Genomic DNA, 23,581 nt, shown 5'->3' on the forward strand with positions numbered 1-23,581 from the left:
CTTCCCCACAAAGTAGGATTTCCACCTGGTGAAAAGTTCCAGGACCAGCCCAGGACCTCCAGAGCCCTCCCCGCCACCTCCACTCTGACGGCGTGGGGCCCCCAGGGATGGAGAACACCGAGGCAGAAGGCAGGGCTGCCTGCACACGTTTAATGAGCCAGAGGCGGCGCTGCGGCAGCCGGGGCAGGGCCATCACCGCAGCAGGAGGCTGAGCAGAAGGGCAGCTGCAAGGCAGTGGGGCTCCAGGGCAGCCGGCTGGGCTGCTGAGCTCAGCCGGTCGCCATAGTGGTCCAGGAGCATCAGGACCACTCCATTGGTCCAGCCGAACCCCTCCTGGAGAGAGGGTGGCCAGTGGGCGAGGCCTCGGGGGAAGGCCCCCACGTCCTTCCAGGCAGGTGTGGGATCCCCTGACCCAAACCCAGAGGGTCTGGCCCCGTCTAGCCCAGGGGTGCCAGGCTCCTCCCTGGGGACCCACCCGCAGGGGAGAACAGGCCTAGAGAGGAAGGTCAAGGTCAGTTGTGGGGAGAGCAGAGCCCCATCATTCCCTGTAGGGTGTGCCCACTCACCTGGACTTCATACTCCCCTCCGCCACCCGGCTGCCCACCACTGCTGACGTCATACTGGGGACAAGAGGACAAGCTGTCGCCCCCCGCAGTGCCCTGGGGCCGCCACTGGGCCTGGGCTTTGCAGAGCCTGACAATTCCCCCTCTCACCACGGGGAGGCGCACTGGCGGGTCTGGCTCAGGGCGCGCTCACCTTCTGCGTCTCCCACCCCTGTAGTGCCCAGGAATGGCCACTGGGGGCCGCCTCGGGGCTTGGGCCGGGGCTTTGCAGAGCCTGACAATTTCCCGTCTCACCGCAGGGAGGGTCAGGGTTAGGGAGGCGGCCTGGGGCGGCTCAGGGCCGGCTCACCTTCTCGTACATGGCTGACTTTTGGGAGAAGACACGGAAGTTGGTTTGGATCCAATTCTGCGCCAGCTGGAAAGCCACCTCCTGGGTCTTGGGTGAAGGAGACCTGGCCAGACCTAGGACACCCCGAGGCAGGGCCTGAGTATCCAGAGCCCCATCCCAGGGGCGCAGAGGGGGACAGGGCCGGCCCTGAGCCCTCTGTCCTGGAACCACGGGCAACCGACTCTGACCGGGCCTGGGGCTGGAGAGAGGCCGACCCCTTCGGTGGCCCCTCCGCCTCCCCGGGGCGGGGCCCTGGGGTACGCCCATCCCGGCTCCTACCTCTGATGACCAGGTCCTGCAGGGGCGCCCAGGCGTTGGGGAAGTCCCACTGCTGGCCCGTCTTCCGGAGCGAGGTCGGGATCCCGTGCTGGTAGGTAAGGATCTGGCTGTCCTGGAAGGTTCCAGAAGGCACTGTGAATGCACGTAGGGGCTGGCGGGGAGCCAGGAGGCGGGGCCCCCCTAAAGCAGAGGTCCCTCTCCTGGGCCTTGTCCTCTGGGCTCACAGATGCCCCCTGGTGGCCGCAGCGGGACCCGCAGCTGAGACCCAGGAGCAGGAGGCGGCCACTGGCCAGAGCTCCTGCTGGGTCCTGAGCCAGCGCTGCCCCCGGGACCAGCCAGCACCACCCCTCACCTCCAGGTACTTCAGGGCCTGGTCCGCCCCCGGGACCAGCCCCCCGCCCCCCTCACCTCCAGGTACTTCAGGGCCTGGTCCGCCCCCGGGACCAGCCCCCCACCCCCCTCACCTCCAGGTACTTCAGGGCCTGGTCCGCCCCCGGGACCAGCCCCCCGCCCCTCACCTCCAGGTACTTCAGGGCCTGGTCCGCCCCCGGGACCAGCCCCCCACCCCCCTCACCTCCAGGTACTTCAGGGCCTGGTCCGCCCCCGGGACCAGCCAGCACCACCCCTCACCTCCAGGTACTTCAGGGCCTGGTCCGCCCCAGGGACCAGCCAGCACCCCCCCTCACCTCCAGGTACTTCAGGGCCTGGTCCGCCCCCGGGACCAGCCCCCCGCCCCCCTCACCTCCAGGTACTTCAGGGCCTGGTCCGCCCCCGGGACCAGCCAGCACCACCCCTCACCTCCAGGTACTTCAGGGCCTGGTCCGCCCCCGGGACCAGCCCCCCACCCCCCTCACCTCCAGGTACTTCAGGGCCTGGTCCGCCCCCGGGACCAGCCCCCCGCCCCCCTCACCTCCAGGTACTTCAGGGCCTGGTCCGCCCCCGGGACCAGCCCCCCACCCCCCTCACCTCCAGGTACTTCAGGGCCTGGTCCGCCCCCGGGACCAGCCCCCCGCCCCCCTCACCTCCAGGTACTTCAGGGCCTGGTCCGCCCCCGGGACCAGCCCCCCGCCCCCCTCACCTCCAGGTACTTCAGGGCCTGGTCCGCCCCCGGGACCAGCCCCCCGCCCCCCTCACCTCCAGGTACTTCAGGGCCTGGTCCGCCCCCGGGACCAGCCCCCCGCCCCCCTCACCTCCAGGTACTTCAGGGCCTGGTCCGCCCCCGGGACCAGCCCCCCGCCCCCCTCACCTCCAGGTACTTCAGGGCCTGGTCCGCCCCCGGGACCAGCCCCCCACCCCCCTCACCTCCAGGTACTTCAGGGCCTGGTCCGCCCCCGGGACCAGCCCCCCGCCCCCCTCACCTCCAGGTACTTCAGGGCCTGGTCCGCCCCCGGGACCAGCCCCCCACCCCCCTCACCTCCAGGTACTTCAGGGCCTGGTCCGCCCCCGGGACCAGCCCCCCGCCCCCCTCACCTCCAGGTACTTCAGGGCCTGGTCCGCCCCCGGGACCAGCCCCCCGCCCCCCTCACCTCCAGGTACTTCAGGGCCTGGTCCGCCCCCGGGACCAGCCCCCCACCCCCCTCACCTCCAGGTACTTCAGGGCCTGGTCCGCCCCCGGGACCAGCCCCCCGCCCCCCTCACCTCCAGGTACTTCAGGGCCTGGTCCGCCCCAGGGACCAGCCAGCATCCCCCCCCCGCCCCTCACCTCCAGGTACTTCAGGGCCTGGTCCGCCAGGGCGGGGTCAGAGAAGCAGCCGGCCCAGAGAGGAGCCAGGTTGGACGGGTAAAACTCGTGGTTCTTCTTCCCATGTTCAAGGTCATAGTCAAACCAGGCCCCTTTCTCCTCGTCCCACAGGACGGCCTCCAGGGCGGCCAGGCGCCGGGCCCGCAGATTTCTGTACCTTGTGGCTTCAGCCTCATTCCCTGGGGGTCACGTGATTTAGATGGAATAACCGGGCCTGCCCTTGGCCTCCTCCTGCTGTGACCCACCAAGGGTCAAGAGGCCGTGCCCACCTGGAGCCCACCCCACCTCAGGCTCCAGGACCCAGAATTCCCTGAGCAAAGGGGCCTTAGGGCTCCCGGCCTGCGCGGCCCTGTCCCAGGCTCGTCCTCCAAGGGCACTGGCTCGGGGCTGGAAGGGCAGCAGCGGGGCGAGGGGCGGGGTTTGGAGGGGAGGGCTAGGCACCACCCGCCCAGTGAGAAAAGCGGGGGAGTGGAGGTGCGCGAAGGCCCCATGTGCACTCCCACCCGGACTGCGTGAGGGGGCAGCACCATCGGGCTGCAAAGCGGGAGACCCTTCACCCAGGTCCTCCTTCCAGCTCCATTGCCAAGGCCGAGGCGAGGCAGGGCCCGAGCCGGACGAGCCCAGCCTCCTCCCGCCCAGGGCCGCTCACCGCCCAGGGCCGCTCACCCAGGCTGGTGTGGAAGCTGCTCATCAGCCCCTCTGCCTGGCACAGGAAAGCGTTGAGGTCCACAGGCACCAGCTTGCTGGTCCGGATGCTGCTGAGCGAGCTGGGGTCCGGGCCTCCAGTGAGCCAGCGGGAAGAGAAGTCCCAGCCAGACTCGGCCCCCGCCTTGAGCTCAGCCCACAGAGCCTCCTGGGCCCCTGAGGGGGAGACAGAGGACAGAGGACCGGCCGACCCAGCTGCAGGCCCCCAGCCCCCACCCGTCCCACCGCCGCTCACCTTCGGGCACCACACCCGCCAGCTCTGCGTCCTTGCTGTAGGACTCCGGTCTGCGAGAGGAGAGTGAGCAGCCTGGCACGGGGGCTCTGAGCCCTCGGCGCCCAAGCTGGGGGCTGAGCCCTGGTGACTCAGCGGACCTGGGCCCACAGCCCTGATGGCCCACAGCGACCAGTCTCGCCATCTGAGAGGGGGCGAGTCACGTGCCCTCCTGCCAGGGGCCTGATGACACACAGGAGTGAAGACATGGGCCTCACCTGGGTCCCCCGTAAGGGACGTGGTAGCGATTCAGGACGTAGCTCTTCCCCCCCAAGCTCACAGAGACGTTCCTCTTCTCAGCCCAGAAGTCCAACTCCAAGGCCAGGGTCCCGATGTTGTCCCTGGGGCAGAGCCGGGCACCCTCAGCCTGGGCGCACCTCCCATCCCACCTGGGGAGGCCTCGGGGGCGGGAGCCTGCGGGCAGCCCGAGGCGGTGCCCACCGGAGGAAGGCGGTGTCATTGGTGTGGGCCACGTAGCGGGCCATCATGAGCGTCAGGAGCGGCGGCTGGCTGCGCTGCAGGTAGTACACGCGGGCCCCGTTGGGAACGTGCCCGTAGCTGCCAAGGAGGAGGTTGCTGACTGCTCCTGCCTGACCGACCACCAGAGCCAGGGCACACCCAGCTCCGAGCGCCTGGCACTGCCGGTCCTCCCGCACCCCAGCCTGCAGGCCAGCCCCTCTCACGTCTGCACCAGGTCCAGGAAGTTCTGCAGCATGCCCCTCACCGTGCCGGCCATCTCCGACAGAAGCAGCCCCTCCATCACCCAGTAGGAGTCCCTGGGGAGGGACGGCTCGGTCACCCCAACCAGAGCCTGCACGCCCAGGCCACCGCAGGGCACGCTCAGGACACCCCAGGCTCGGGCTCCCCACCACCTGGCACTCACCAGTAGTAGAACTCGCGGAAGCGCCCGCCCGGCACGATGAAGGGGTGTTGCGAGTAGATCAGAGAGAAGCGCTCGGGCTGGCTGAGGACCTCTGGACTCACCTGGAGCCAGGAGAGGGGGCGCAGGGAGCTGGACCCCACCCCCTCCCCACGGACCGGGGCTGGAGGGGCTGCTGAGGGCTCGGCCCGGGCCTGGCTGCCGGGAGCCTGGTCTGCCCCCACGTGTGGCCCTGGGGTCCCTGCTGTGCTTGATGGAGTGGAGGAGCCGACCATGTGCCTGGCGCCAGCAGGTGCTCGCCAAGCAGGGGCCACTCTTTGGACCCCGGTGGGGGCCTGTCTCCTCCAGCTCCCTTCGCCCCCCTGGGTCTCTGCTCCCACCACCACGCCAGGCCCAGAGACCCGGGCTCCCCGTTCCCTTTCCCCAGGGGGTGGGTGTGCATGGGTGGGGCCTGCTGGTGTCTGTCAGGCACTGGCGCTGCTGCTTCCCTGCTGGTTTGGCCTGTGAGTGAGGTTTCAGGGGGCGGGGTTTCGAGGGGAGCAGTGCATGAGGCTGAGGGAGCGGCACACGCCAACAAAGGAGCCCAGAGCCCCCCTCTGCCTGTGGGTGCCAGGGCCTGGGGGCTAGGTGCTGTGCAGTCTTGGGCCAATCACTGCCCTCTCTGAGCCTCAGACAAAGGAGAGAAAGTGCCACCAGGGCTGTGCAGATCGCAGGGCGTGGCCTGAGGACCTCGGGGAGAGGCCAGCGGGAGAGGGAACAGCCACGGGTTAGAGCAGGACCGGGCAGCCTGGGCGGGCGGGACAGGCTGGGTGTGCCTGGGCCTTCAGGGAGGAGGTCAGGGGTCAGAAGGAGATGTCCCCCTGCCCTCTCTCGGAGATTCTTTACACAATGATCGCTCTAGAGAGCTGCTGCTCTGGGACCCGGGACGGGAGGCGGTGTTCTCAGGGGCTGCATCCCGATCTGGGCTCCAGGGCGGGCGGCCTCCCGGGGCCACCTGGGCCCTGATACCTTCTTTCCCAGCTTCTTCCAGAGCTGGTGCAGCTGCCCGGCCCAGGAGCGCAGCGTGGCGTCGGCGATCTTCTCTAGGAATCGGGGGCTGGGAAGACAGGGCCGCGGGTTCGGGGCGCAGCACCGTGGGAGGGCCCGCTCTGCTCCTGTCCGGGCTGTACCTGTCTTTCCAGTCCTCAGGGACCCAGGGCTGCAGCTCCTGCCCCGCGGCCCGGAAGTGCTCCTGGAGGAAGGCCTGCAGCTGCGGCCGGGGGACGCTGTGGTTGTGGGCGCCGGCCAGCTTGCGGAAGGCCTGCAGGACCTGGTCTGGGGCGGAGGCACAGGGCGATCCGTGGGACCCGTGACCCCTTCCCTGATGGGGGGTCCGGCCCCTGCCGTCTTTGGTGGGAATTCAGGAGCAGGGGGGTCCCGGGCGCCTTACCTGGAGCGGAGTTCAGCGGCATGTCCACGAACTGCTTGTCGTCCTGGTAGAGCTTGGCCATCTGCACCTGGCGCAGGAGCTCCCCGTGGCAGTAAATGTGGCTGCAGAGAGAGGGGGAGGGGAGTGGGCCAGGCCGCCGGGGAGAAGAAAGGCCGGATAGCTCTGGGGCACGGTCCCTGGGCGGGACAAGGGCTGTGTGCGCCCCGGAACGGGGGGTTTGGGAGGGCTTTGTGGGTGGTGGTGACACACAGGCTGAGAGAAGGAGGAGGGTCTTTGTGCAGCAAAGGACCCAAACCACTTCCTGAAGGTTGTGATTTGGAACAGCAGAGCACGCTTGGTGGATGAAAGGAGATTAGCACTTTAAAAAAATACTTTTATTGATTGAGAGAGGGAGAGGAAGAGAGAGATAGAAACATCAATGATGAGAGAGAATCAGTGATCGGCTGCCTCCTGCATGCCCCCTACTGGGGATCGAGCCCACAACCCGGGCATGTGCCCTTGACTGGAATCGAACCCAGGACCCTTCAGTCCACAGGCCGATGCTCTACCCACTGAGCCACACCAGCCATGGCAAGGTTAACACTTTAGTCAGTGGTGTGAGAATAGGGTGGACCAGCCCTGCTGGCCTGGCTCAATGGTTGAGCGTCGACCTATGAACCAGGAGGTCGCAGTTCGATTCCATCTTGGAAGGGATTTCTGGATCCGCTGCCTGCAGGGCCTCTGGACCGTGTGGTGTACAGCTCCGGGCAGAACTCACTCTGTACTGTTCATCCTGGATGTCGGATGCTCAGAAAGGCCCGGGTTCGAGGGGATGGGATACGGCGGCGGCGGGGCCGAGGGCCGGGGGGCCACATGCAGAGATGCACAGCCCCACGGGTGGGCAGAAAGCGGGAAACAGGATGGAGGAGATGAGCTCACTACTGATCAAAGCAGGAGGCGCCCGGCGGCAGATCTGCACCTCCCGGCACAGCCTCTCGGAGCTGAGCAAGGCTGTGGGGCCCTGGGCGCCTCAGAATAAGCTGCGCCAAGGGACTACCAATTCCCTAACCCTAGAGGGAGACCCACCCTTCCTGGGTGTGCAACGTGCACCCCAACGGCCCTCAGCACAGTTCACAATGACAGTTCACACGCACAGTGGGCTGAACAGCATTGCTCCTGAGACAGAGAAGGGCTCTGGGGAGTCAGGGGGCCCCTCGGGGAACAAACGGAATTTGCCTTTAAGGAGGAGAGGCCTTCAGAGGAAGCAGATTCTTTCACTAGAGTAAGCGGACTGGAAGGGGCTCCGTTCCAGGAGGGAAGCAGGGACAGGAGCCGGCCTGGGTCAGGCCGAGGCAGCCATGGGTACTGGGTGAGGCCAGGCACAGCAACGCCAGGCACCGCGCTGAGAAGGGGTTGGCGCCTGTGCCCAGCAGGCCACTTGTCTCCCTCCGTGCTGCTCAAGGCCACACTCTGAGGCTCAAGGAGCCACTATGGGAGGATCATGGACCTGTGACCCTCTGGCCGTCCTCCGGGACACGGCCGTTGTCCAGTGGTGACTGCTCTTGCTCTGGGAGCCGGTCAGGGGAGACATAGCCCGAGTACAATGAGCAGGGGCGGAAACCCTCAGAGTACCACCAGCTTCCAAGTACCACTTGGGTTTGCCTCCAGCTGCTTGGAACCTGGAAATGACAACCACCACCAAGCGGCCCTGTGTCATGTGGCCTGTCCATAATCCTATTGGTGTATGGGCGAGGTTTGATGCCACTGGGCAGGCATCCTCTGTAACCCTATACAATAAAAGGGAAGATGCAAATTGACCCTAAAGGTGGAACAACCAGAAGGACTGCTCGACCAGTCACCATGAGGCGCACTGACCACCTCTCGGTTCTATTCCCCGGGCCGCAGGCTCTGCTCGCCCGGAGGCGAACGGGGAACCGGAGGTGGGTGGTGGTGGGGGCCGGGGCCGGCTGCGGGCAGCAGAGGAAGATGGTCTTGATCGCAGGCCAGGCCTAGGGACGGTACCCATGCACACATTTCGTGCGCCGGGCCTCTAGTAGAAAATACCTCTAATTCTTACAGATCTGTTCTGCAGTGGAAGGACATTGTGCTGCAATCAGGCTAGCATCCGGTGTGACACGGGAATTGCTGGTTCCGCTCAGCGACCTCACGTGCACAAGCCAATGGTTACACTGATGTTGGTGATGGAATACAGTGGGAGCTGAGCTGAGCGGAAGCCTCCGCAGAATGTAATCACAATGGAAATGACTTGCCTGAGCGAGAACTGGACTTAGCTCATTTCCATGCCAAGTAGTTCTGCACACGTCATTCATAAGATACACATAGAGGCAGATGAGGGAGGACAATAAGTAATCAAATAGAACAAAAACGTGAAACTGTATGTGAAGGCTTTATATGCCAGGCTAGCTGTTTCTTTAAATCCATCCCCAGTCTGTGCTGGTTCCTTCAAATGCTAGGTATAGCCATACTGATGCTGTTGCTGGATCTACTAGAGAATCGCTATACTAGATGTTCATACAAAATGATGGTTTTTCTTTTTTCTTTTTTTTTATTTCAGAGAGGAAAGGAGAGGGAGAGAGAGATGGAAATATCACTGATGAGAGAGACTCATTGGTCGGCTGCCTCGTGCACGCCCCACACCAGGGATCTAGCCCAAAACCCAGGCATGTGCCCTGACCGGAAATTGAACCACAACCTCCTGGTTCAGAGGTCGATACTCACCCACTGAGCCAGGCCGGCCGGGCTGTGATGGATTTTCTGTAAGAGAGCCTAGGCCAAGGGCCAGAGGGTAGTGGACTGAATTCCATTCTGACTCTAACCACCTGGAGTGAGTGCAGACTCCATTGGCTTGGGGGCACATTCTCTAATAAAGCAGCCCACAATCTGTTCATTTTCACAAGACGTCCTGGTGAGGCCTGGAGGTTCCCACAGCACTGAGTTCTCTCCTGTGGCACCAGGATGCTTACTCGCCTGGCACATTGATGTGTTCACCAACCAGGAGGCTCCACTGAGCTTTGGTGTCTAGAGATTTTATTAGGATCTCATTATGTAGGTATGATTGATCGATCATTGGTCATGTGATTGAGCTCCATCTCCAGCTCTGCTCTCCTCCCTGGGGGTAGGACTTATATCATGTGACACAGATGGGGAAGCTATAGTCACGTGGTCTTTCTGACAGGACCTGCCCCATTCTGAGTCAGCTCATAAGCATGACTCATTTAGCCACTCCCACCAAGAGTCACCTCATGAACATAAACTAGCAGACACCACCCTAAATACCAGAGGCACTTGATCACTTGGGAAATTCCAAGAGCTTAGCAGATACATCCCAGGTAAAAGGATAGACAAATTCTTTGCTATACAACAGGCTACCCCCTGGTCTTTGGGCATGGGCCCCTTAAATGAAAACAATCAGAGCTGTTGGAGCATCTGCATTTGGTTGGTGTGGCATTTATATAATAGATAATAGAAGCCCGATGCACGAAATTCGTGCACGGCAGGGGGTTGTCCCTCAGCCCAGCCTGTACCCTCTCCAATCTGGGACTGCTGGAGGGATGTCTGACTGCCCGTTTAGGCCCGATCCTGGTGGGATCGGGCCTAAACGGGCAGTCGGACATCCCTCTCACAATCCAGGACTGCTGGCTCCCAACTGCTTGCCTGCCTGCCTTCCTGATTGCCCCTAACCGCTTCTGCCTGCCAGCCTGATCACCCCCTAACCACTCTGCTGCCAGCCTGGTTGATGCTTAACTGCTCCCCTGCCAGCCTGTTTGCCCCCAACTTCCCTCCTAACCTAACTGCCCTCTCCTGCAGGGTTGATCACCTCCAACTGCTCTCCATTGCAAGCCTGGTCCCTCTCAACTGCCCTCCCTTGCAGGCCTGGTCCCTCTCAACTGCCCTCCCTTGCAGGCCTGGTGCCTCTCAACTGCCCTCCCTTGCAGGCCGTGTGCCTCCCAACTGCCCTTTCCTGCTGGCCATCTTGTGGTGGCCATCTTGTGTCCACATGGGGGCAGCTATATTGTGTGTTGCAGTGATGATCAATCTGTATATTACTCTTTTATGAGATAGGATAGAGGCCTGGTGCACAGGTGGGGGCCAGCTGGTTTGCCCTGAAGGGGGTCATAGATAAGGGTGGGGGTTCCCTTGGGGTGTGGGGCGGCCTGAGCGAGGGGCCTGTGGTGGTTTGCAGGCCGGCCACGCCCCCTGGCAACCCAAGGGGAGGCCCTGATATTTGGAATTTATTTTCCTTCTACAATTGAAACTTTGTAGCCTGGAGCGGAGCCAAGCCTGGGGCTCCGGCAGCCATTTCTGTGGCAGTTAATTCACCTTCTACAATTGAAACTTTGTAGCCTTAAGCGGGTGGGCCCGGCCAGGGTGTGCGGAAAGCTTTGCTTCCCCTGTTGCCGCTGGCAACCGTAGCCTGCTCTCTCAAGCTCCATTCTGCCGCCACTTGTTTGAATTTGTTTACCTTCTATAATTGAAACTTTGTAGCTTGAGTGGAGGCTTAGGCCTGCAACGGCTATGGAAAGCTTGGCTTCCTCTGTTACCTGGGAAACCTTGCTCATTGTGGCTGTAGCCATCTTGGATTGGGGTTAATTTGCATACTCGCCCTGATTGGCTGGTGGCGTGGCTTGGCTGGTGGGCGTGGCTTATGTAGCGGAGTGATGGTTAATTTGCATATTACCGTTTTATTAGAGAGGATAAAGCACTAGTTGCTTTATCAACATGAATATACCTAATATTTAGAGCTAGTGTAGGGCAGGGATAGGAGGCTTTTCTGTTGTTGTTAATCCTCACCTGAGGATATTTGTCCATTGATTTTTAGAGAGACTGGAAGGGAGGGGGAGAGACAGAAACATCAATGTGAGAGAGACACATCGATTTGCTGCCTTCCACACTCGCCCAGCTGGGGCCAGGAATCGAGCCTGCAACCGAGGTACGTGCCCTTGGCCAGAATCAAACCCGGGACCCTTCAGTCCACGGGCCGACACTCTATCCACTGAACCAAACTGGCCAGGGCAGGCATCACGCAACTTCCCAATACATTTGACCATCAATATTAATATCATCTAAGTGGTTCAGATGGCTGTGTGGTTCACTGTGGTATTCAAATCCTCCCACAACCACATCAAAACTACAACTAAACTACAGGACACCATCATTTAGAACTGTCTCAGATCGATCTGAATAGAAGTCCTAAAGCTAAGGATATAAAGAAGAAGCTACATAGAGACTGGTAGGAGGGGTGGAGACACAAAATGGGCTGGTCCCACATTTGAATGTGGCAGATAAAAATCAAGAAAGATATCAGGCCCTACCTGGTTTGGCTCAGTGGATAGAGCATCGGCCTGTGGATGAAGGGTCCTGGGTTCAATTCTGGTCAAGGGCACATGCCCGGTTGTGGGCTCAATACCCAGCAGGGGGGGGGGGGCGGGGCGTGCAGGAGGCAGCCAATCAATGATTCTTTCTCATCATTGATGTTTCTATCTCTTTCCCCTTCTCCTTTCCTCTCTGAAATCAATAAAAATATTTTTTTATATAAAAAGGGATATCAGGCCTGGCTGGCATGGCTCAGTAGTTGAGTGTTGACCTATGAACCAGGAGATCATGGTTTGATTCCCTGTCAGGTCACATGTTCAGGTTGTGGGGCTCAATTCCCAGTGGGGGGCATGCAGGAGGCAGTCAATTAATGATTCTCTCTCATCATTGATGTTTCTTTTAATTCTTTTTTAAAAATATTTTTATTGATTTCAGAGAGGAAGGGAGAGGGAGAGAGAGATATAAACATCAATGATGAGAGAGAATCATTGATAAGCTGCCTCCTGCACACCCCCTACTGGGGATCAATCCCGAAACCCAGGCATGTGCCCTTGACTGGAATCAAATCTGGGACCCTTCAGACCGCAGGTCGACACTACCCACTGAGCCAAACCAGCCAGGGCTATCATTGATGTTTCTATCTCTCTCTCTCCTTCTCCCTTCCTTTCTGAAATCAATAAAAACATAGTTAAAACAATAAAAATAAAGAGGGCTATCAGAACTGTGAAGATCCCCCCTGAGGAGCCAGGAGTTCCGGCTCCACAGCAGGACCCACAGCCCAGAGTCCCAGTGTCGGGAAGAGAAGTCCCCATGACTTCTGGTTGTGCCACCAGCTCAGGGTGTGGCTGAGTGAGACGAAGGCTGCTGGAGTCCCAGGCATTCTTCTTAAAGGGCCAGAACATGGACTTACTTGGACTTACTTGCTCTGAGTTCCAGCACTGGGCCACCAGAGACATATGGGGAGGAACTGAGTTGTCTGGCATTAGGGTGAGAGCTGGAGGGGAAGCTTTCTTGCAGACAGAAGTGCTGGAAGAAGCCATTGTTCCTTTTCTGAGTCCCCCCAAAGCTGGCAGGCAGGCGTCATATCTGAGTCTCCATCATCCTGGCTCACACTGTTAGCCACACCCTGGTGATTCCCTGCCCATCCAACTTTTGGGCCCAATCCAAGCCGTTTCTAGTGACTCTTCCATGCAAATAGCCTGTCTTGGCTCATGCTTTGGACTTCTTAAACCTCTCAAACAAGCAGCATCTGGCCTAAGCATGCCCCGTACCTCTCACTAAGTGGCCCCAGGCCCTGCACTGGCAGCAGCCGACCTTGGTTGGCAGCTTGGCCTCTCTTGGGCACCTCCAAGCCCAGCAGAAGTAGCAGCCATCTGCAGGTTTCTTTATAGCTCATGCCCGGTGGTCCTGGGCAGAACACAGACAGGGGCTGGCTTTTCTTGGCTTGCACCTTCCGGGAGCGCCCAGAGCCAGCTTCAGACCACGTCAAAGCACTACCCAACCTCCTCCACACGGGACACACTCAAGCGGCAGACTCAGCAGCCACCAGAGCACTGAGGTAAGTCCTGCTCCGTGGTGTGGGCCCTGCACAGCTGATCCTCTGTCATGGTCACAGCCAGTCCTTACAGCTGATCAGCCTGAGGGTAAATCCCTCCCATTGACATGCCAATAGCAACCAAGGCTCAACTACAACAGGAGGGTGCACACAGCTAACACGGAGGTCACAGCTGAAAGGCCCAGCTTGGGTGAACAGGGAGATTGCTCCACTGGGCTCTATAGGACACCGACTACTAGGGCAACTCTACCAAGCCCAGGAGACACAGCAGCTCTGCCTAGTCCATTGAAATAAACACAGGGCGGCAGCCAGAATGAAGAGGTAAAAAAGCACGTCCCAAACGAAAGGACAGAAGAAATCCCCAGAACAAGAGCTAAACAAAATGGAGACAACCTACCAGGTGCAGAGTTCAAAACACTGGTTTAAAAAATGCTCCATGAACGTAGGGTAAGAGTAGAGGAACTTAGTGAGAACTTCAACAAAGAAATAGGAAACATAAAAACGGAACTAGAAAACATAAAAAAGAACCAGTCAGGAGTCAGAACCAAGATAGGTAAACACTGGTACTTGCTGCCTCCCACAACCACATCAACATACAAAACAACCATCATTCAGAACCACCTGAAATGGGGCTGAATGGAAGTCTCATAACCAGAGAAGTAAAGAAGAAAGCACGTTGAGACTGACAGGAGGGGTGGAGGTGCAGAACGGGCTGGGCCAACACCCACCTGTGGCAGCTGTTTAATCGGGAGAAATATGTAGGCTGCAGAGGCCTCCCATGAGGGGCAAGGAGTCCCAGCCCCACACAGACCCGCCGCACAGGGTTCCAGAGCTGGGAGGAGAAGCCCCTGTACCTTCGGCTGTAAAAACCAGCACGGATTGTGGCTGAGTGACAGGGAGGCTGCTGGAGACTCAGACTGTTCTTCTTAAAGGGCCCGTGCACAGACTTACTTGGACTCGCTCTCTCTCTCTGAGCTCCAGTACTGGGGTAGTGGCTTGGCAGGGGCAGGGACCCAGGGACATATCGGGAGGAACTGGATTGTCTGGCATCAGAGCAAGAACTTGGGGGCAGCTTTCTCCCAGATGGGGGTGCTTGCAGGGGTCATTGTTCTTACACTGAGACCTCCCCTGTCATAGAGCTGACTGGCAGCATATCTGAGTTCCCACCAGCCTGGCTCTCAATGTTTGATCTGTCCTGGTGATTCCCTGAGATAACGCTCCACCCAATTTGCAGCCCCACCCAAGCTGTTTGCAGTGACTTTTCCATACGAATGGCCTGTCCTGGCTCAGGCTTTAGACTTTCTAAAAATCTCTCAAACCAGCAGCAGCTGGCATTAGCATGCCCCATTCCTCTCAATAAGAGCCCCCTGGGGGCCCAGCAGTAGTATCAGCCTGCCTTGTTTCACAGCTTGGCCTCTCCTGGGCACTTCCAAGCCCAACACAAGCAGCAGCCATCTGCAGATCGCTCTGTAGCTACTGACAGGTGGCCCCAGAGCCAGTGGCTGACTTTGCACCTCCAGTGGGGGCCCTGAGGCAGTGCACCCAGTGGACAGCTTCAGATCACACCAGATTACAACTCTACACATCCATAAGTGACACACTCAAGGGGCAGACTCAGTGAGAAGCAAAGCCCCACTGAAGCAAGTCCTGCTCCATAGGGGTCTCCTGCACAGCTGCTCTTCCACTGTAGTCACAACTGGTCTTCACAGACAATTGGCCTGGGGGTCAGCTACTCCCAGTGACACCAACAGCAACTAAGGCTCAACTACAATAAGACTGCACACAGCCCACACAGGGTGCACCGAGAGTGCCCAGCTCAGGTGACTGGGGAGGCTGAGCCACTGGGCCTACAGGACACCTACTACACAAGGCCACTCTACCAACTCCAGGAGACATAACAGCTCTACCTAATACATAGAAACAAACACAGGGAGGCAGCCAAAATGTGGGACAAAGAAACATGTCACGAAAGAACAGAAGAAATCTCCAGAAAGAGAACTAAATGAAATGGAAGCAAACAAACTACTAGATACAGAGTTCAAAACAATGGCTATAAGGATGCTCAATGATTTTAATGAGAGCGTCAGGGGCTTAGTGAGACTTTCAAGGATCTTAATGAGAATTTCAAGGAAATTAGTGAGAACATCAAAGACATGAAAAAGGACCAGTCAGAAATTAAGCACACACTAACTGAAATAACAAATAATTTACAGGGATTCAACAATAGAGGAGAGGATGCTGAGAATCAAATCACCGATTTGGAATATAAGGAAGCAAAAAACACTCAATCACAAGAGCAAAAAGAAAAAAGAATTAGAAAATATGAAGAGAATGTAAGAAGCCTCTGGGACAACTTCAAGTGTACCAGCATTTGCATCATGGGGGTGCCAGAAGGAGAAGAGAGAGAGCAAGATCTTGAAAAGCTATTTGAAGAAATAATGACAGAAACCTGGTGAAGTAAATTGACATACAAGTCCAGGAAGTGCAGAGAATCCCAAACAAGATGAACCCAAAGAGGCCCACACCAAGACACAGCATAATTAAAGTTAAAGACAAAGAGAGAATCTTTTAAAAAGTTAAAAGCAGTTAGTTACCTATAGGGAAGCTCCCATAAAATTGTCAGCTAAGCCCAGCTGGTGTGGCTCAATGGTTGATCATCAACCTATGAACCAGGAGGTCACAGTTTGACTTCCAGTCAGGGCATATGCCTGAGTTGTGGGCTTGGTCCCTGATGTAGGGTGTGCAGGAGGCAGCCGATCGGTGATTCTTTTTCATCATGGATGTTTCTATCTCTCTCTCCCTCTCCCTTCCTCTCTGAAATAAATAGAAATATATTTTTTTTGTAAACTGTCAGCTGATTTCTCAACAGAAACTTTGCAGGCCAGAAGGAATTGGCAAGAAATATTCAGTGGTGAAAAACAAGAATCTCTACCCAGTAAAACCGAGATTACTCTACCCAACAATGCTCTCATTTAGAGATGAAGGACAGATAAAGAGCTTCCCAGACCAGGACAAGCTAAAGGCGTTCATCACCACCAAACTAGTATTACAAGAAATGTTAAAGGGTCTTCTTTAAAAAGAAGAAGCAAGATAAAAAATATGAATAATAAAATATCAATAAATAAATATCTATCAACAATTACTTTAAATGCAAATGGATTAAATGCTCCAGTCAAAAGTCACAGGGTAGCTGAATGGATAGTAAAATATGACCCTTACATATGCTGTCTACAAGGGACCCACTTCAGATGGAAAGGCACACACACATTGAAAGTAAAGGGATGGATAAAAGAGATTTCATGAAAATGGAAACAAACAAAAGCTGTGGCAGCAATATACTCGAAAGAATAGACTGAAAACAAAATAAATGGACAAGCAGAACAGAAATAGACTCATAGATGCCGAGAACATTTTGACAGTTGCCAGATGGGAGGAGGTTGGAGGGTGAATGGGTGAAAAAGGTGGAGGGATTAAGAAGTAACAATTTGTAGTTACAGGATAATCACGGAGATGTTAAAGTACAACACGGGGAATATAGTCAATAATATTCTAAAAGCTATGCATGGTGTCAGATGGGTAATAGATTTATCGGGGTGATCACTTACTAAGTTATATAATGTCTAATCACTGGTTTGCACACTTCAAACAAATATAATATTGTATGTCAACTGTAATTGGAAAATTAAAAATTAAAAAATAATTTAACCAACAATGTTGGTTAGAGTTTACTGTATTGCACTGTGGTAGATGTGACCTGGAAAAGGACTCAGGGAGTGTGGGCACATTACTGGAGTCCCACACTCAGTAGGAAAAGGACATCAGGGAGGAAAAATGAAGTGATGTGGGAAGAAAGAAAAAGTGTAGTTATACCATCATCTTCCTCCCACGGGAACCATCGTAGAGTTACACCTCCATCCTCTCCCCTCGGTGTCCTAGGTTCCCGCAGGAAAGCAGGGGGATCTATTTAGTTAGGACCCCCCTTCACCGCCTCATGCTGAGTGTGAGCTCACACTTGTGAAGGTGGTAAGCCAGTTCTTGAGACCTACCTTCTCCCTGTTTTAGACAACCTTTGTTTTAGTTGCTCATTCCAAACGTCTATCAAATCATTACTCTGAGAATGAAAGTGTGTTCCTTGGTCTGAAGAGATGTAACTCTGGGGTCCAAAGCGTTGCACTATCTCTTGTTCTGGTCCTTTTAGAATATTTTGAGCATTTGTATCTACCACTGGGCACGTGAGCGCAGGCCAGAGGGCCCCATTTGTGGCTTCTGAGTCTCCACATCAGTCCATTGCCAGCTGTACGCATGCCCTTCCCCCAGGAGTCTGCCCGACAGCCCGCTGCAGCCGTCCCTCTTATTGGCAGACAGACCGTTCTTGTTAGCATTTGGTGCTTCAGCGAGTGCACGTGGAATCTTCTAGATCCAGCCACCTCTGCATTGCTGCAGCCGCCCAGTGTCCATTGGTTTAGGAACCCAAGTGGCCACCTCACACGAGGACACTGAGATAGCCACTGGCTGGCGCAGGTACCTTCTGATGAAGGAAGGGCTTCTTCTGACGAGCATCCATGTCTTCTGCTTTAAAGTACCCCTCAGGTCCCCGCGATGACTCCATGGGACTGTGCCACATGGGGCGTTGCTTTTATAGACGAAGTTTCCATTGGCCTTCTGCTGGACCCTGTGGCCAGGCCATAGCCACTGACTAAGGTAAGTCAAACCCAACACAGTGGCAACCAGGATGATTCAGCTCCCTGAGCACATTCGGTTTTATCATCTTTACCCAGAGTGGCAGCCTCGCAAGCAGCGAGGTCCTGCTCCTCTGGGCACTGCCGTCCCTAACCAAGCAGCTCCCTGCTCCTCTGGGCACTGCCGTCCGCAGCAGGCCGCTCTGCCAGCCCGCTGAGAGCTGTGGAGAGGGCCCACTCTCCAGGTGAGGGCAGTGGAGTCCGGCAGCTCCCTGGGGGTTCCAGTCAGTCCCCGGGGAAGAGCACCCGCTGCTGAAGGGACCCAGATGCCCCCCCGCCTCCCCTAGGAGCTCGTCTCTGCCCAGACCGTTCGTCTCATTACGGTCTCTTCTGGGTGCCTCCCTATGGAGCAGGTCTCCCAGGCATCGTGGGCATTTCAGGTTCCAGGTGACCTTACGTCTGTCAGCCGCAGGGGTGGTTTCCATTCACGTCTGACAGCAGGCCAGCATGGCCTCTCCACTAGCCATTTTCTAGTCCAAAGTCTCCGCAGCCACGCGGGAGGTGCCCCAGGTGTTTGCTCTCTGCCCAGCCTGTGTGTCCAGGGGGCTGTGGCGTGTGGACTCTGGCAGCATTAGCGTTATCACCTGTGGCCTCCAGTTAATATTGCTGATGGCAGATTTGTAAGCCTTTGATTTTATGGCACGAGGCAGGGGAAACACACTGTTTTAAACACTCCAGCTTTCCTCTGCGCTTCCACCTTAACCTCAACTCTTCATCCCGCCATCCTCTCCATCAGACTGTCGCCCCTTTTAGGGTGGCCCCGGGCCTTTGTCACCACGGTGCACGGGGGTCTGTGTCACAGAGTCCAAGACGCTTCTCCACCCTCTGACCATCTTGCCCGCTCACATGCAGAAGGCTCTGAGTGCCCAGCAGGGGGCAAACCTAAGGGGCCGACCCTCTCATCAATGTATTTTAAAATATATATATATGTATTGATTTCAGAGAGGAAGGGAGAGGAATAGAAACATCAATGATGAGAATCATTAATTGACTGCCTCCTGCATGCCCCCCACTGGGGATTGAACTGGCAACTCAGGCATGTGCCCCTGACCGGGAATCGAACCGTGACCTCCTGGTTCATAGGTTGATGCTCAACCACCGAGCCACGCCAGCTGGGCTATCCCTGTGATTTTCCATGGTGTGCTGCAAGCGTTTTAAAACGTGCAACACCTGACTATTTCATCAGGGGCACGGACCCCTTTTCCCTTAGATGGTTAAATTTAAAAAATTACAACAGCCATCACAACAATAGCTGTCTGGTGTGAATGAATCAAATCGGCAGAAAATGTATTTTTGGTGTGCTGCAGAAGTTTAGTGACTTGTTTATGTGTGCCATGAGATGACAAAGGTTGAACATCGCTGGCCTAGCCCATTTGCTTAGGAATCTTCTTCGTTATCTGTTGCTTCAGAATATTTGCTTCTTAGGAAATGGCTCTGAGACCAGTGCCTTGTCCCCAGCTGCCAGGATCAGGGTCTCCCCAGCACACTCCTTGGCCGGTCCTGAGATGGGAAGCTTTGGTTTGAACTGGCCAGGACCCAAGCTTGGCTCATCTCTCACTTTCATTTTTGCTATTGTAAGTAATCATCATCAAGGGGTTGTATTTTTAAACCTTTTCTTATTATTTTTCTTTTTTCTTTTATTTATTACTAGAGGCCTGGTGCACGAAATTCGTGCATGAGTGCAGTCCCTAGGCCTGGCTGGAGATTGAAGCACGAGCATCTGGCCTGGACGGGCAGGTCCCAGCTGACCTCTGGGCCCTGGGCAGCACCTGGGCTCCCGCTCGCACCCTCCTTGTCCTGGCACTGCCCGCTCACCGGCTCCACCATCCCGCCACGGTCCCGCTCTTGTCGGGGCCCATCAGGGCCGGCAGCACCTCCACTGCTGCCTGCTGCCAGCGCCACGTCACTGACACCCGCCATGTTCCACACCATCCCCTGGTGGTCAGCACACATCATAGCAAGTGGTCGAACTCTCGGTCTCCTGGTCGAACTCCCATTCAAATGACTGCCCGAGAGGACAATTTGCATATTAGGCTTTTATTATATAGGACTAGAGGCCCAGTGCACAAATTCGTGCACGGGTGGGGTCCCTCAGGATGGCCTGCGGAGATCAGGCCCCAGATCATGCCCCCAGCCTCGCAGCCCTGCAGCACGTCTGGCACCCTCCTTGGCCTGGCGCTGCCCCCTCACCTGCTCCACCATCCCGCCACGGTCCCGCTCTTGTCAGGGCCCATCGGGGCTGGCAGCGCCTCCCCTGCCGCCTGCTGCAAGTGCCGCATTGCTGACGCCCGCCATGTTCCGCACCACCCCTGGTGGTCAGTGTACGTCATAGCGAGCGGTCAAACTCTCGGTCTCCTGGTCAAACAACCACCCAAGGGGACAATTTGCATGTGGATTGTTTTATTGTTGCCTCTATTACAGATGTCCCCCATCCCCCCCAATTTGCCTTTCTCCCCCTCCCCCTGCCTAGGCCTTCACCACCCTATTGTCTGTGTCCATGGCTGTGCATATATGCACATGTGTTCACTGGTTAATCTTTCCCATCCTCCCCACTCTACTCCCCTCTAAGATCTGTCAGTCTGTTCCATGCATCCATCCCTCTAGTCCTATTGTGTTCATCAGTTTATTTTGTTCATTAGATTCCACTTATGAGTGGGATCATGTGATACTTGTCTTTCTCTGACTGGCTTATTTCGCTTATCATGATATTCTCCAGGTCCATCCATATTGTCGCTTCTTTTTTACAGCTGTCCAGTATTCCATGGTGTAGATGTACCACAGCTTTTAATCCACTCATCTACTCATGGGTACTCAGGCTGTTTCCAGATCTTAGCTACTGTAAATTGTGCTGCTGTGAACGTAGGGGTGCATACATTCTTTCTGATTGGTGTTTCAGGTTTCTTAGCATGTATGCCTAGGAGTGGGATCGCTGGGTCGAAAGGCAGTTCTATTTTTAGTTTTTTGAGGAATCTCCATACTGTTCTCCACAGTGGCTGCACCAGTCTGCATGCCCACCAGCAGTGCACGAGGGTTCCCATTTTACTTTGCATTTTCTTATGCGCTCAGTGAGCCAGCGCCCCAGGGGCTGCATCCATGTCTTTAAATTCCGTTGGTGGTTGTTACCTTCAGCACAATCCCAGCACAACTGCGGTTCCAAACGCTGGGTGGCCCTGTGGCCGCCAGGAGTGAAAGGTCCTCATCCTCTGCCTGTCAGCTCACTCTCCCCGAGCCCCGAGGGCCAGTGAGTTGAGGGCATCCTAGGAAGTCGCATGTTTTCTGACACTCACGGCAATGCTCCCTGGCACTAACCCGCTGGCTCTGGGCAGGGCACAGTCCCCAGTACGGCTGCCCTTCCTCAGGCACCGATGCCTCGCTCAGGGGCCCACGCTAACCCCACTTCTGACCAACTGGCCACAAGTCCAGGAGTTTACACCAGACCCTCAGCTTGACGTTTGGCTCTGTAGCGTCTTTGTCACCTGAGCCCGGGGCCATGCCCGATATTTCATGCTAATAATGGGATTTATGGCAGAGGCCAAGGGTCACCCACTATCACTCTGACCTTCAGAGACCTGGAGCCTGAGTGACTAAGGTCAGCCATGTGGACACGCCGTCCCCCTGGAACTGATCCCAGGAGGAACCCTGGAGGCATGGCCCGGTGAGCTCCCAGGCTGGCCACACGGTGCGGCTGGCACATCGCGGCTGGGAAACGCCGTGTCTGTATCCATCAGTGCAGCGGCCCCAGAGCGGAGCGGGCCTCCTCTTCTCTGGCCTCTGGCCCGTCGGCCCCTCACCTTTCCTGACTGCAGTCTGTACCGGTCACCGTGTTAAACTATAGCGATGGAGATGACCCTCTGTGAGCACTGGGAAACCTCTGAAGCTCAGGGTGGGCGTAGGACTCCTGACAGCCTTCTTTCTCTGCTTTCCAAGCCTCATGCTTGACAAAACCCTCGATCACACAGCCTTTCTGAAATCCCTATTCCAACTGCTCAGGACAAAATCTATGAATTATGCCAGATATATCCTTTCCTTTCAAGAGGATATTTTTAAAATTTGATTTCAGAGAGGAAGGGAGAGGGAGAGAGACAGAAACATCAAAGATGATAGAGAATTACTGATTGGCTGCCTCCTGCATGCCCCACACTGGGGATCAAGACCACAACCCGGGCATGTGCCCTGGGAATCAAACCGTGACCTCCACACTCAACCACCGAGCCACAATCAACCATCAGCAAGTCCGATCAGCTCAACCTTCCAAATAGACCCCATACTGAACCACTTCTCGCCTTCCTGGTCCTACCATGGAGGCCCCAGCCCGGCCCCTCTCCCGGGAGCCCCCATCACCTCCCGCCCATTCCCGCATCTGCCCCGCCGCTCAGGCCTCTTCCTGGTCCGGTCCGGTCCCTGCGCAGTGGCCTCAGGGTGTGCGGCAGTCGCCAGGCCTGGACTGTCTTCTCCCAGAACCACCGCTGCGGCTCCTGCACGATTCTTCGCTGCATCGCCTGCTTAGACACCCCTCCCGCTGCAATGCTCTACCCAACCCCAGGAGCACCCCCCTGACTTCATTTTCCTTTTAATTGTGCTTCTAGCGCCGAGTAGCTTCTGTTGTTCGGTTTCTTGCTGGTTGTGTAAGGCCCATGAAGGTGGGGCCTCGTTTTTCTTGTTCACCGAGCAGCCCCAGGGCGAGTGAGAGCTCAGCAGACCTTGGCCAATGGGAGCGGAGCCGCCCTGGGCCTGGGAGGCAGCCGGGCCACTCACCTCCAGGATTTGCAGGTGGAAGCTATGGCCCTGGAAAGCGGTTAAACTTGTCCTTGGTCATAGGGGTCAGAGGTCAAACCCAGGAGCTCTTTCCAGTCCCAGACGCCCCCTCCCACATCCATGCTTGGGAAGTTAGGCAGAACACTTTCTAGAAAAATCCTGAGGACAGCCCTGTGCGGTTCAAGGAGCAGCTTGGAGGGAGGGGAGGGAGGAGGCCTGGATGTGTGCACAGGCGACCTCCAGCAGCGCTCCCCAGGGAGGGTGGCGCTCCCCACACTGGGGCCAGGCCCAGCACAGAGCCTGCTCCACAAGGAACCCAACCTCCTCTCCAGCCCTGCCCTCAGGCCTGAGCCCCATCCCATCCCAACTCTTGACCCTCAGCCTCCCCCACCAGCCCCAGCGGCCATCCCAACTCCTACCTCTGGCGGGGGGAGGGGGAAGGGGAGGCAGGTGCCCACTCCTACCTCTCACGGGGGTGGGGGGACAGGTGCCCACTCCTACCTCTCACGGGGGGACAGGTGCCCAATCCTACCTCTCACGGGGAGGGCAGGTGTCCAATCCTACCTCTCACGGGGGGGCAGGTGCCCACTCCTACCTCTCATGGGGGGCAGGTGCCCACTCCTACCTCTCACGGGGGGACAGGTGCCCAATCCTACCTCTCACGGGGGGCAGGTGCCCACTCCTACCTCTCACAGGGGGACAGGTGCCCACTCCTACCTCTCACGGGGGGGCAGGTGCCCACTCCTACCTCTCACAGTGGGGTACAGGTGCCCACTCCTACCTCTCACGGGGGGACAGGTGCCCAATCCTACCTCTCACGGGGGGGCAGGTGCCCACTCCTACCTCTCACGGGGGGGCAGGTGTCCAATCCTACCTCTCACAAGGCGGGGGCAGCGCCTCCTGGGACCCCAGCCCCAGGCCCAGCAGCAGCAGCAGGCCCAGCTCGCAGGCACTCTCGGGCAT

At 57.2% G+C, this 23,581-nt stretch overlaps 1 protein-coding gene across 1 annotated transcript; it reads right to left on the reverse strand.

Annotated features, from left to right (window-relative positions):
* Positions 1 to 82: 82 nt before the first annotated feature.
* TREH (trehalase) lies at positions 83 to 23,581 on the reverse strand (the record flags this gene model as incomplete). The annotated part of the gene is made up of 16 exons (XM_079789205.1): positions 83 to 333; positions 567 to 620; positions 913 to 1,025; positions 1,231 to 1,342; positions 2,933 to 3,150; positions 3,638 to 3,832; positions 3,912 to 3,961; positions 4,166 to 4,288; positions 4,389 to 4,505; positions 4,631 to 4,723; positions 4,831 to 4,931; positions 5,836 to 5,923; positions 5,997 to 6,141; positions 6,257 to 6,357; positions 13,853 to 13,984; positions 23,493 to 23,581. 16 exons carry the CDS (start codon positions 23,579 to 23,581, stop codon positions 193 to 195), a joined length of 1,872 nt encoding a protein of 623 aa, XP_079645331.1. The 3' UTR covers positions 83 to 192.

Source organism: Cnephaeus nilssonii, assembly GCF_951640355.1.
Source record: "Cnephaeus nilssonii genome assembly, chromosome: 13".
Lineage (NCBI taxonomy): Eukaryota > Metazoa > Chordata > Mammalia > Chiroptera > Vespertilionidae > Cnephaeus > Cnephaeus nilssonii.